At 26.5% G+C, this 12,029-nt stretch overlaps 3 protein-coding genes across 8 annotated transcripts; 1 reads left to right on the top strand and 2 right to left on the bottom strand.

The window, feature by feature from the left end:
* Positions 1-312: 312 nt before the first annotated feature.
* Positions 313-1,827, top strand: LOC130666006 (RRP15-like protein). The gene is made up of 3 exons (XM_057466640.1): positions 313-460; positions 1,125-1,536; positions 1,607-1,827. The coding sequence occupies exons 2-3, from the start codon at positions 1,133-1,135 to the stop codon at positions 1,773-1,775; spliced, it is 573 nt and encodes a 190-aa protein (XP_057322623.1). The 5' UTR covers positions 313-460; positions 1,125-1,132; the 3' UTR covers positions 1,776-1,827.
* A 704-nt stretch (positions 1,828-2,531) lies between these two features.
* On the bottom strand, positions 2,532-7,809 carry LOC130671151 (probable serine/threonine-protein kinase DDB_G0283337). Of its 6 annotated transcripts, none has more exons than XM_057474896.1 (5): positions 7,092-7,809; positions 6,706-6,783; positions 5,198-5,533; positions 3,489-3,726; positions 2,532-3,404 (listed from the first exon to the last, which is right to left on the bottom strand). In XM_057474896.1, the coding sequence occupies exons 2-5, from the start codon at positions 6,746-6,748 to the stop codon at positions 2,606-2,608; spliced, it is 1,416 nt and encodes a 471-aa protein (XP_057330879.1). In that variant the 5' UTR covers positions 6,749-6,783; positions 7,092-7,809; the 3' UTR covers positions 2,532-2,605. The 6 variants fall into 6 exon arrangements, with proteins under 6 accessions (XP_057330879.1, XP_057330887.1, XP_057330865.1 ...); XM_057474904.1 differs by having other exon boundaries at positions 6,706-6,779; positions 7,347-7,809; XM_057474882.1 differs by having other exon boundaries at positions 6,857-7,808.
* A 758-nt stretch (positions 7,810-8,567) lies between these two features.
* Positions 8,568-10,577, bottom strand: LOC130671187 (lysophospholipase-like protein 1). The gene is made up of 4 exons (XM_057474922.1): positions 10,363-10,577; positions 10,150-10,274; positions 9,815-10,075; positions 8,568-8,857 (listed from the first exon to the last, which is right to left on the bottom strand). The coding sequence occupies exons 1-4, from the start codon at positions 10,451-10,453 to the stop codon at positions 8,639-8,641; spliced, it is 696 nt and encodes a 231-aa protein (XP_057330905.1). The 5' UTR covers positions 10,454-10,577; the 3' UTR covers positions 8,568-8,638.
* Between the last annotated feature and the right edge of the window lie 1,452 nt (positions 10,578-12,029).

The raw sequence follows: 12,029 nt of genomic DNA, 5'->3' as shown, positions 1-12,029 counted from the left end.
TAAAATTAATTATAAAATAAAAGTAATGATTAAAAATAAAATGAGTGATTGAGGTGTGCATTTTTGGATTTTCCAACATTTTTTTGATTATTTACTCTCTTTATTTACCCAGGCGGCACAAAAAAAAATTGTTGACTTTTTGTTAAATTTAAGGCAACAATTTTGTATAGTGTAACTAATTGTTAACATAAAGTTAACAATTTTTTTTTGTGCCGCCTGGGTATAATTTGAAATTTGTCTGGAGGGGGGAGGGATTTTAAAATTGTAAACTCGCGCCACCATAAAGAAATATTATTACTTGTTGACTGTTGACTTAACCTGAAATATAAATTAGTTTATTTACTTTCATCACTCACGTGGTTGTCATTATACTTTGCAATTAAAAATAATATATCGTTTTTTAAATTATAAATTTGATTTAAAAATAATTAGTTAAATTAAAAATTCAAATAATTTTACTGTAAGTATTACAACTTAGAAATTTAATTGTTATAAATTTAAATAACCTCTAATTTTATGATCCTGAAAGCAGCAGTAAAAAAATTTATTCGTTTTCAATAAACAAATTAAATACTGACAGGCAAAAATTTAAAAAAATGCGCGGAAATAATTTTCAAAAATTATCTGGTGTATATTTTTTTAAAATTTGTCTGACAACTTGGTAATTAAAAACACTAAAATTTTATGAGTGGATGTACCAGACATCAGACGAATTCAAAATTTTTTAAATGCGCATTTTTTAAAAATTTTATTTTATTAATTATTTATTCTACTTATTAATAATTTTAAATTTGTCTGTCTGCTACATTCACACTCATAAAAATGATACTGAAATTAACTGACGTTTAATGATTTTTTTGTTATTTTTCAAAACGATAAATTATAAAAAAATTGCACCTATAGTTTTTTGAATTTTCTAAACGTCTATATTTTTAGTTTTTTTATTAATTGATTTGTTGAAATAAAAATACAAAAATTTTTTGATTGTCTTTCAATTTCAGGATCATAAAATTGTCAAAAGTCAGCTACTTTTAGCATCATCTAATTTTATATATTTATATAATTTATACAGCCCAGTAATTAATAAAATATAAATATTAATTAATAAAAAAATTTATTCAAAGATCCAAAAATGAGCGTTGAAGAAATGAGCCCAGAAAATTCCTCCGATGACAGCGAGCGTGAAGATTCTGAAATGGGTGACAGTGAGACAGAATCAAAGGAGGCAGGTTCAAAATTCAACGGAAATCCAGCCTTGGCTGATGTCTTCCGTAAAATATTAAAAACAAACAAACCCAAGAAGAAGAAAACTCTGGTGCTGTCACGTGCAAAAAAACTAAACGAGATAAAACCAAAAGAATCTGCGACCGAGGCTGATGCTGGTGCCGATGCTAAGACTGACGACAAAAGCGAAGTAAAAAAATCTATAGAAGATCCAGAAAAGAAAGAAAAAAAATCTAAACATCTTTCCCTCAGAGTTAAGCCATCAGTGCTAAGTCGCGGGCGCGAAAGGACTTTGCAGAAGATCGCCACCAAGTAATTATTGATATTTATTTAAATTACTAAATTAATGAGCGCCTAATTATTAAAATAAATAATTTTACAGAGGCGTAGTCCAGTTATTTAATATCGTGTACAAACAGCAAATGGAAATAGAACAAAAGCTAGAAGATGCTGGTCCACTGATGCGTAAGCAAGAAAAAGTCCTCGAGAGTATTGACAAAAATTCATTTTTAGACCATCTTATGGGTGGTACCAAAAGTATAACGACTTAATCGCCAGCGCATGTAAATATTTAATGACTTATTTATAATAAAATTTATTTTAATTATTTACCAAAAAAATTAATCTCTAAACTTAATATTTAATTATCATACACTTGAGGATTTACCTGAGGATCGTAACGTTTTTCACGCAACAAAAATGAAAAAAAATTAGCAATTTTTCTGCTGAAAGGTAACTTAGGGGTAATTGGGGCAGCTGTAATTTTCATGATCCTGAAGTTAGCAGACAATTAAAAATTTTAGGATTTTTTTTTCAACAAATCAATTACAAAAAAATAAAAACTAAAAAAATGCACATGTAGAAAATTTAAAAAACTACAGGTGCAATTTTTCCAATTTTTTTTTTTTTTTATAATTTACCATCTAAACGAAAATCCAAAAATTATTAGACGTCGGCTAACTTCATTATCATGTAATTTTCGGCTGACATACTAGGACTCATGGGAAAAATTTAAGAAATCTACTCTGATAGCACGAGTTGCTCGTCAAAAAGTTTGCGACCAACTTGGCTACAAGTTGCCGCCAACTTTTTGAAAAAGTTTACGCCAGGGAAAAGCTGCCCTTCGAAAGCAGGTTTCTGAGAAAATTGAAAGCAACTTTCCGTCAACTTATGGATTACCAACTTAACGTCTAATTGCGGCTGTTAGTTTGACGCCAACTTTTCTATCAGGGTAGATCCAGTAGAGTTTTTACTTAACATTTTTTTCCGATCTAAGGTACAAAAGGCTTCGAAAATATTACAGAGTGCTGCTATCAAAAGCAATATTTATTATCATACATTACAATTATTATTATTATTTATTACAGTTTATAATTACAAATCACACGCGGCTTTCACGAATATCAGCAAGTGTTACAAAATTATTATTCTCTTCGTCCATATCAATATCACGGTGTCTATCACGTCTCTGATTAGCTCTAGCTCCATTCTCAGGATGATTGCGTGCATTTGGATTAACGTTATCACTAATTACATTGACAACTTGATTAGAATTTGAATTATGATTAGGATTAGAATTAGAGTTAGAGTTAGAGTTAGAATTTGAATTATTTAAATTGTCTACTCCACTAGCGGTTTCATCAGCAGCCCGCCTTTCAGTAGCATTGACATCAACGATCGCAGTCTGCGCTCGAGTGTCAACAGTCTCACTGGACAATGCGACACTTAAATTGCTTAAATTATTAGTATCACTGAAGTGTCTGTGCAATTCTTCATTTGAAATAAATCCACGTGATGCGTTTTGACGATAGAGATTTCCATTGGTCATTACGTAAAAATTTCTATCATTGGTCGGGTTACTATTATTATTTATGTTTTCATTTTGTTGATTGTTATTATTTATGTTACTGTTTATCGTGTAAATATTATTTAGTTCGTTTTCAATGTAAAAACTGTCGGTCGTTGTCCCGGGTTGATTGTGCCTTGAATTATTATTTATCGTAAGATTACGGGAATAATTTTGACTTGAAAATGACGTTATCGTTGCGTAAGGATGATAAGTCACAGTGTTCATTGGATTCGTTATGATATGTGAGCAATTATCGAGACTACGCATTTCTATTTCTTCTTTGTCGTTGCAGTAATCTTGCAAATCTATTTCGTAAGGGAGATTCGCAAATCTGTGGGCAGTTTAAAATTTTTTTTATGTAGTAGGATTTATATTATGGAAGATGTTGGTTTTGTTTTGGATTATTTTAAAATACCTGTGTAAAATAATGTCTGAGTATGATGGCGGCATATCGCCTTCCTCTTTACCGTAAATACTTTCATATGTCGGCGGTGGAAAACACCCGACAGATCCAATGCTGTCTTTACTTGGAGTTTCCGCGTCCATTTCTAACATACTCCCTTGGCTATTGTGCGACAAATGATGACGATTTACGTATCGAGAGTTACGTTGTGCTCTTAAGACATTTTCACCCAATTCCACTAGGTCTAGGCCTGAAAAAAAAATTTAAGTAATTTTTAAGCTGCGATAAATTATTGACTATTGACAGTAAGCGAAAGTTAATTAAAATCTAAGTAATTTTTATGATCCTGAAGTTAACATGATACTGAAGTTAGCAGACGTCTAATAATTTTTGGATTTTTTTTTAGACGATAAAAAATTTTAAAAAATTATTTGAAAAAATTGCACCTGTAGTTTTTAAAATTTTCTACATTTGCATATTTTTATATTATTTTTTTGCAGTTGATTTATTGAAAAACGAAAATTCAAAAATTTTTAAATGTCTGCTAACTTCAGGATCATAAGTTAACGGACATCTCATAATTTTTGGAATTTTTTTCCAAACGATAAATTATAAAAAAAAAAAAAAACTAAAAATATGCACATATAGAAAATTTTAAAAATTATAAGTGCAATTTTTTCAAATATTTTTTTTTATAATTTATCATTTAAAAAAAAATCCTAAAGTTATTAAACGTCGGCTAACTTCAGTATCGTTAGTTTTTATAAAGTCTAAAGATTAAATTTTTTTCAAAATTCAAAATTAAGTTTTCCGGAGTTAATTTATAGAAAGAAAATTTAAATTGGGTTTTTTTTAATACCAATTTTTGAAAAATTTTTGTCTATTGATTAATGATCCTGAAGTTAGCAGACAGCTGACAATTTTCGGATTTTTTTTTCAACAAATCAATTACAAAAAAATAAAAACTAAAAAAATCCACATGTAGAAAATTAAAAAAACTACAGGTGCAATTTTTTCAAATTTTTTTTTATTATAATTTAACATCTAAAAAAAAATCCTAAAGTTATTAAACGTCGGCTAACTTCAGTATCGTTAATTTTTATAAAGTCTAAAGATTAAATTTTTTTAAAAATTCAAAATTAAATTTTCCGGAGTTAATTTATAGAAAGAAAAATTAAATTGCGTTTTTTTTTAAACGAATTTTTGAAAAATATTTGTCTATTGATTAATGATCCTGAAGTTAGCAGACAATTAAAAATTTTCGGATTTTTTTTTTCAACAGATAAATTACAAAAAAAAACAAAAACTAAAAAAATGCACATGTAGAAAATTTAAAAAACTACAGATGCAATTTTTTCAAATTTTTTTTTTTTTATAATTTACCATCTCAAAGAAAATCCAAAAGTTATTAAACGTCGGCTAACTTCAGTATCATATTGATTAATAAAATTTTTGGTTCTAGTCCAAATCTTGATTGGATGGTAGTCAGAGTACTTGATTTACTATGAAATTTTTCGGCTACAATAATAATAATAATAATTACAATACAGTGTAAAAAATCGGGAGTGAATTCGGAGTGATCACGGATTTTATTTAAATCCGCATTCACTCCGATTCGGAGTTTTAAAATAAAAATCAACTCCCCTTGAGGTGAATTTCACTGTGAGGGGATTAAATAAATAGACAGTCATCTGCTCCGCGTTAATAATAATAAATTTTACCAGTAGTATCAGCTTGAAATTGACTAAAAATATTTCCATCAACAACCAGCATTCTACCGTGAGGTAACAAAATAATTGTCGGAGTAGCAACCATCGCTTGATCGCTGTTACCAAACCGCGGGTCAAGCTCCGGATCCTCCAGTCGACAGCAGCAGTGCCTGCGACAGAGAGATCGGCAGAAAGGCGCGCCCCAGCAGCAGTACGCAAATATAAAGCAGAGAACGGCCAGCATCACCAGCAAGGCTGCAACACCCTGACCTTGTTGTGCTGCAGCAAGTCCTGAGCCACTTGCCACTCCGACCCCAAGACCAAATCCCGTGTCACCGGTCATTTCTCCTTTAAATAAAAAAAAAATTCATTAGCTATTGCGCCACTCAATCTTTGGTTCTATAAATCTTTTCCTTAAATAAATTAAGGAGTTACTTAATAAAATGACTTGTATACAAGCCATCATAATAATTTTACGTAATAATTATCATATAAATTGTTATTCAACGGATATTTTCACTGGTCAACGCTTCAAAAGTCCTTCACTTTCTTTTCCACATGTGTCACATACTTTTTAAATCGATGTGCGAATGTGAATGTTGTGTTTGCTTTTGAAATCACATGGGTGTTAATCCACCAGAGAAAGTTTTATTTTTTATTCCTCCAATTTTTTTTTTTAATTTAAATAAATTTCATTTAAAATCTCAATCATCCTCAAGTCAATACAATTAAAAAGTTTTGAATTTTTTTTTTCAACAAATAAATTACAAAAAAAAAAAAAAAAAAAATGCACATGTAGAAAACTTAAAAAACTACAGGTGGAATTTTTTGAAATATTTTTTTTTTATAACTTATCGTTTTAAAAAAAATTCAAAAATTATTAGACGTCGGCCAAATTCATAATTCTGGAGTAAACACAATTTGAAATTTTTTGATTTTTTTTTTCAACAAATAAATGACAAAAAAAAAAAATTCACATGTAGAAAATTTAAAAAACTACAGGTGGAATTTTTTCAAATATTTTTTTTTTATAACTTATCGTTTTAAAAAAAATTCAAAAATTATTAGACGTCGGCCAAATGCATGATTCTGAAGTCAACACAATTAAAAATTTTTGGATTTTTTTTTTCAACAAATAAATTACAAAAAAAAAAAAAAAAAAAAATGCACATGTAGAAAATTTAAAAAACTACAGGTAGAATTTTTTGAAATATTTTTTTTTCTATAACATCGTTTTAAAAAAAATTCAAAAATTATTAGACGTCGGCAAAATTCATGATTCTGAAGTAAACACAATTAAAAAATTTTTGGATTTTTTTTTTCAACAAATAAATTACAAAAAAAAAAAAAAAAAAAAATGCACATGTAGAAAATTAAAAAAACTACAGGTGGAATTTTTTAAAATATTTTTTTTTCCACAACTTATCGTTTTAAAAAAAATTCAAAAGTTATTGACTTAATATTTCCGTATATTTTTGATAATTAATTAAATTGCTAATTAATAATTAATAAAAACTTACGCTTTATTTTAGGGTACTGAAAATTATTTGACGGACGAGTCATTCAAAATATTTTTTTTCACTCAGTAATTCATCTGACTACAAACAACATTAATTAATAAATTAATTAATTACCGTCCGTAATTTATTACAATAAATAAATAAAACCAACAGTTAAACTGATAGCGAGTTAAATATCCAGATTTAAAAATATCTATAATTTGTAACAAAAGCAATAGATTGTCCCGTTAATTCAACTGGAATAAGTAATTTTTTATCACATCATTACTCAATACAATTAAATAAAATACAATAGAAATTTATAGTTGCTCAATAAAATATTACGTTTATCACTTTGTTCACTTTTAAATATCACAGATTATCTATTCAATAATAATAATATTAACAAATTTATAGCGATTTAAAAATATTCCGCGCGTTAGTTGAGTTTATTTGATCCATTTTTAACACATACTCTATATTGATTTTCCTCGTCAACGAATAAATTTAAAAGATAAACGTACAGTATTAACTGTTTAGTTATTTTAAGACTGACATTTAATGAAGTTTAATTTAAAAAATATTTTATTTATTAATAAATAATTTTTCTCCACTAAAAAAATTAAATTACTGACATAAAAGTAATTAAAACCATAACATACAAAATTGTTTACGGTAGTTTGAGTCTCTCGGTACAAAGAAAATACCAGTGAGTAACTTGGAATCGCGGATACAAGCGAATTTAAATTTATCACATATCATATTTTGGAGCTTCATAACTTGTTTGAACAAACAGTTGTTTATTTTAAAGTAAAGTTGATTTTACGTATGAAGTCTAAGTACGGAAAGTTAAATTTATGAATGAAAACTTCACTTGGACGAAGGATTGAGTCTTATAATGCGAGATCAAAACTAATGTCGACTGCGAGGGCGCGATAAAGATAAAAAAGTGAAAGGTATAGCCCCCACGTAGAGCACGAGCCCCCACGAGGATGTGTGTCGGGGGTGTAGACCAACTGCGCCAATGCGCAACGCCAACTACGTAATTTTGTCTGGGGTCGTCTTACTTTTACCCTGTCGTACCCTGGCTGTGGATTTTTTTTTTAGCGTGACCTCTCGTTGTTGGGAAAACGTTAATTTTTCCGAGGACATAAATCTGAGGAAAGACGGATGGGAGTAACAGCCACAGATTGATCGGCATCCTGGCGAACGACAAAAGTTCAAATTAAATTGATTAAAAAGGACTTGAGCTGGTTTATTATATATGTATATTCTTATATATATGCAGGTCTACTAGAGGAATGACGTCATTGTTTTACGCGATGGATTTCAAGTCACGATCACGGTGAAGTTGGATGGACTTTAAAATAAATTAATTTTAAATTTACTAAATATTTAGAGGCTCGGTGCCATTACGTAAATTAGTATTTTAATAAATTTATTAATTAATCGAGTTTGGGTTTTAGTTATGAATAATAAGATTTGCTGGATGTTATTTTTTATTTTTGCTATTAATAGTTTTTATTTATTCTAAAAATAATTAAATCTTCTCTTGGTTCAAGGGCGAGGCGGATTCAAAAATTATAAGAATAAAATTTGTATAAGATTTTGACTATTGATTGTTTTAATTATGCGGACATTTATGCAGAGAACAAAATATATGTAGAGTAGGGAACTTAATTATTATTTACAAGGTACCAATTATTGACACTTTGCTCTATTTAACTTTAAGTGCTCGTATAAAATGCCCCAGATTTATTGATAAAAAAATATTTTATAAAACTTGTAAAAATTTATTATCGATCTTAAATTTAAAAAATTAATTTTAGGGCCGAATATTTATGTGTCAATTGGGGGATTTTTTAAAAATATTTATACATTGATTGTAAAATAATTAAAAAATATTTATTACTAATTTTAATAATAAAAATATTTGAAAAAAATTAATCACAAATTATACATCAGGAATAATTTTTAAAATCCATTCTTTAAATTGTTCTATTTCAGACTTAACTATTTCGTGTTCAATATTAGGTACTGGTATTAATTTACAATTGACATTTAATTTTTTTAAATTATTATGAGTTTTTTCTCCCCATGAAAAAGGCACAAGTGAATCATCCTGTCCATGAAATTGTAACAGCGGAGGTGTTTTGATATTATTTTTCAAAGCCTGTAAAATAAATAAATAAATTTATTAATTAATTAATCATCTGGTAAATGGATTACTAAGTTCCCAAGTAGCACAGAGACTAAGATGTCTTTTAAAAGGTCAATAAATTTTTTTTATTGTTTCAAAGCCATTTTTTTTATGTAAATAAGACATACAGATGTTGATCCTGCCCAGAAAAAAATGATTTCTTGGTGCAAAAAATTTTTCCCGCCCCAAGAAAAATTTTCATTATAAATTAAAAAGGAAAATTTTTATTTTCACTTCGTAATGAAAAATTTTTCTTGTGCCAAGAAATTTTCTTTTCTGTGTCGGACTCACAGGAAATTTGTCTTCTTTTTCCCGTCTTACAAAAAATCATTGCAGTTAAAAAATTCTTTAGATGACTTATTAATAATTTACTTTTTGTCGTCACTTGTGTCAAGTCTTTTAATACAGACAAAATTTCTGATCAATGTCAAAAAAACATGATTCTGAAGTTAGTAGACATCTAAAAATTTTTTGATTTTTTTTTGAACAATTAAATTTGAAGAAAATAAAAAACTAAAAAATCGCACCTATAGTTTTTAAAATTTTCTACATGTGCATATTTTTAATTTTTTTTCTTCTTCAAATTTAATTGTTCAAAAAAAAATCAAAAAATTTTTAATTGTCTGCTAACTTCAGGATCATAAAAAAACAGCCTCAACTTCTGTCATGATCCTGAAGTTAATCGACGTCTAATAATTTTTGGTTTTTCTTAAAAACGACAAACTATAAAATAAAAAAAATTTCGAAAAATGCACTCATAGTTTTTTTAATTTTCTACATGTGCATATTTTCAGTTTATTTTTTTTTCAAATTTATCTGTTGAAAAAAAAATCAAAAATTGCTAATTGTCTTCTAACTCCAGGATCATATTTCTCTATTCTATAGATGTCACAGCCAATTGTGCTACTCGGGTCACCAAGTCAAAAATACCTCGTAGACTAGTGAATTTTCATTAAGAAATGATGACATAGCAACACAACCAGCCAGCGATGGTCGGTAATTATACGCCATGTACATCGCCAAGGCACCACCCATCGAAAATCCGCTCACGACAATCCTGCTCTCCGGGATACCGTTTTTTATTTCATCATTTATCAGTTCTGATGTTGCTTTAGCTATCGCATCAATTGATTCTTTATTTTCGGGCGCTTTAATATTCACTTGATTACGATCGAACCAGACATTACTCAGCTAAAAATAAATTCAATTGAACCAATTCCTATTTTTATTTTATATTATTAATAATGATAATAATAAATTATCACCATTCCCCCTAATGGTGTGTAAGGTGCAGCTGGTGCGGTTGGGTAAATAATTTTAATATGAGGAAATTTAAATTCGTCCCTAGTCAATATGTCTATCCACTCCTTCATATCCTTCCCAGTACTTCCTAAAAAAAAATAAAATAATTTATTGGTATTAACAAAATAAATATATATAATAAAAAAAAAAAAAAAATCATTGAATTAAGTAATTACCAGAGCCATGGAAAATAAATAAACTGGCAGTGTGTTTTTTTGTTGGCTGTACATTTATTATTCTAGGAGTTCTCAATATACCAGAAGCCATTTTGTTTTTTATAAATAATTTAATTACTTAATTTATAAAACAGAAAAATAAATAATCTTATCATAATATTTTATTTATATTTTTATTGCCAGAAACAAAGTTCAGACTTTTTTTTTGTATAAAACATTTTACCATTTGGATGCTAATTTAGAAATTTATTTTACCGGCTGTCGAATTAAAAATTATGAATTTAAATATAAGTAATTAATTATTTTTGAATTTTTTGTTTAATTAAAAAATTCTTACATATTTATAGGATCTAATTATTATTTCAAAAAAAGTATCACAGTACAAATATGTCCGCATTAATTATTAATTTTATTGCACGAAAAATAATTTTTAATTCAAATTCTAAAAATTATGAATTTAAATATAAGTAATTAATTATTTATGAATTTTTTGTTTAATTAAAAAATCCTTACGTATTTATAGGATCTAATTATTATTTCAAAAAAAGTATCACAGTACAAATATGTCCGCATTAATTATTAATTTTATTGCACGAAAAATAATTTTTAATTCAAATTCTAAAAATTATGAATTTAAATATAAGTAATTAATTATTTTTGAATTTTTTGTTTAATTAAAAAATTCTTACATATTTATAGGATCTAATTATTATTTCAAAAAAAGTATCACAGTACAAATATGTCCGCATTAATTATTAATTTTATTGCACGAAAAATAATTTTTAATTCAAATTCTAAAAATTATGAATTTAAATATAAGTAATTAATTATTTATGAATTTTTTGTTTAATTAAAAAATCCTTGCATATTTATAGGATCTAATTATTATTTTTAAAAAAGTATCACAGTACAAATATGTCCGCATTAATTATTAATTTTATTATACGAAAAATAATTTTTAATTCAAATTCTAAAAATTATGAATTTAAATGTAAGTAATTAATTATTTATGAATTTTTTGTTTAATTAAAAAATCTTAACATATTTATAGAATCTAATTATTTTTTTAAAAAAAGTATCACAGTACAAATATGTCCGTATTAATTTTCAATTTTATTACACGAAAAATAATTTTTAATTCAAATTCAAATTCAAAAAATTATTAATTTAAATATAAGTAATTAATTATTTATGAATTTTTTGTTTAATTAAAAAATCCTTGCATATTTATAGGATCTAATTATTATTTTTAAAAAAGTATCACAGTACAAATATGTCCGCATTAATTATTAATTTTATTATACGAAAAATAATTTTTAATTCAAATTCTAAAAATTATGAATTTAAATGTAAGTAATTAATTATTTATGAATTTTTTGTTTAATTAAAAAATCTTAACATATTTATAGAATCTAATTATTTTTTAAAAAAAAGTATCACAGTACAAATATGTCCGCATTAATTATTAATTTTATTATACGAAAAATAATTTTTAATTCAAATTCTAAAAATTATGAATTTAAATGTAAGTAATTAATTATTTATGAATTTTTTGTTTAATTAAAAAATCTTAACATATTTATAGAATCTAATTATTTTTTTAAAAAAAGTATCACAGTACAAATATGTCCGTATTAATTTTCAATTATATTACACGAAAAATAATT

This window comes from Microplitis mediator, chromosome 1 (assembly GCF_029852145.1).
Source record: "Microplitis mediator isolate UGA2020A chromosome 1, iyMicMedi2.1, whole genome shotgun sequence".
NCBI lineage: Eukaryota > Metazoa > Arthropoda > Insecta > Hymenoptera > Braconidae > Microplitis > Microplitis mediator.
The sequence above is the reverse complement of the archived record's forward strand: the minus strand, read 5'-3'. Positions and strand labels throughout refer to the sequence as shown.

Excerpts from the sequence above, each read along its gene's own strand:
- LOC130666006 (XM_057466640.1), top strand. The coding sequence starts at position 1,133 with ATGAGCGTTGAAGAAATGAGCCCAGAAAATTCCTCCGATGACAGCGAG. Across the intron at positions 1,537-1,606 it reads TTGCAGAAGATCGCCACCAA|AGGCGTAGTCCAGTTATTTA; the intron begins GTAATTATTGAT and ends ATAATTTTACAG.
- LOC130671151 (XM_057474896.1), bottom strand. The coding sequence starts at position 6,748 with ATGACTCGTCCGTCAAATAATTTTCAGTACCCTAAAATAAAGC. Across the intron at positions 3,727-5,197 it reads ATTTCAAGCTGATACTACTG|GCCTAGACCTAGTGGAATTG; the intron begins GTAAAATTTATT and ends TTTTTTTTTCAG. Across the intron at positions 3,405-3,488 it reads TCAGACATTATTTTACACAG|ATTTGCGAATCTCCCTTACG; the intron begins GTATTTTAAAAT and ends AACTGCCCACAG.
- LOC130671187 (XM_057474922.1), bottom strand. The coding sequence starts at position 10,453 with ATGGCTTCTGGTATATTGAGAACTCCTAGAATAATAAATGTACAGCCA. Across the intron at positions 10,076-10,149 it reads ACACACCATTAGGGGGAATG|CTGAGTAATGTCTGGTTCGA; the intron begins GTGATAATTTAT and ends ATTTATTTTTAG. Across the intron at positions 8,858-9,814 it reads AAAATTCACTAGTCTACGAG|GCTTTGAAAAATAATATCAA; the intron begins GTATTTTTGACT and ends TTTATTTTACAG.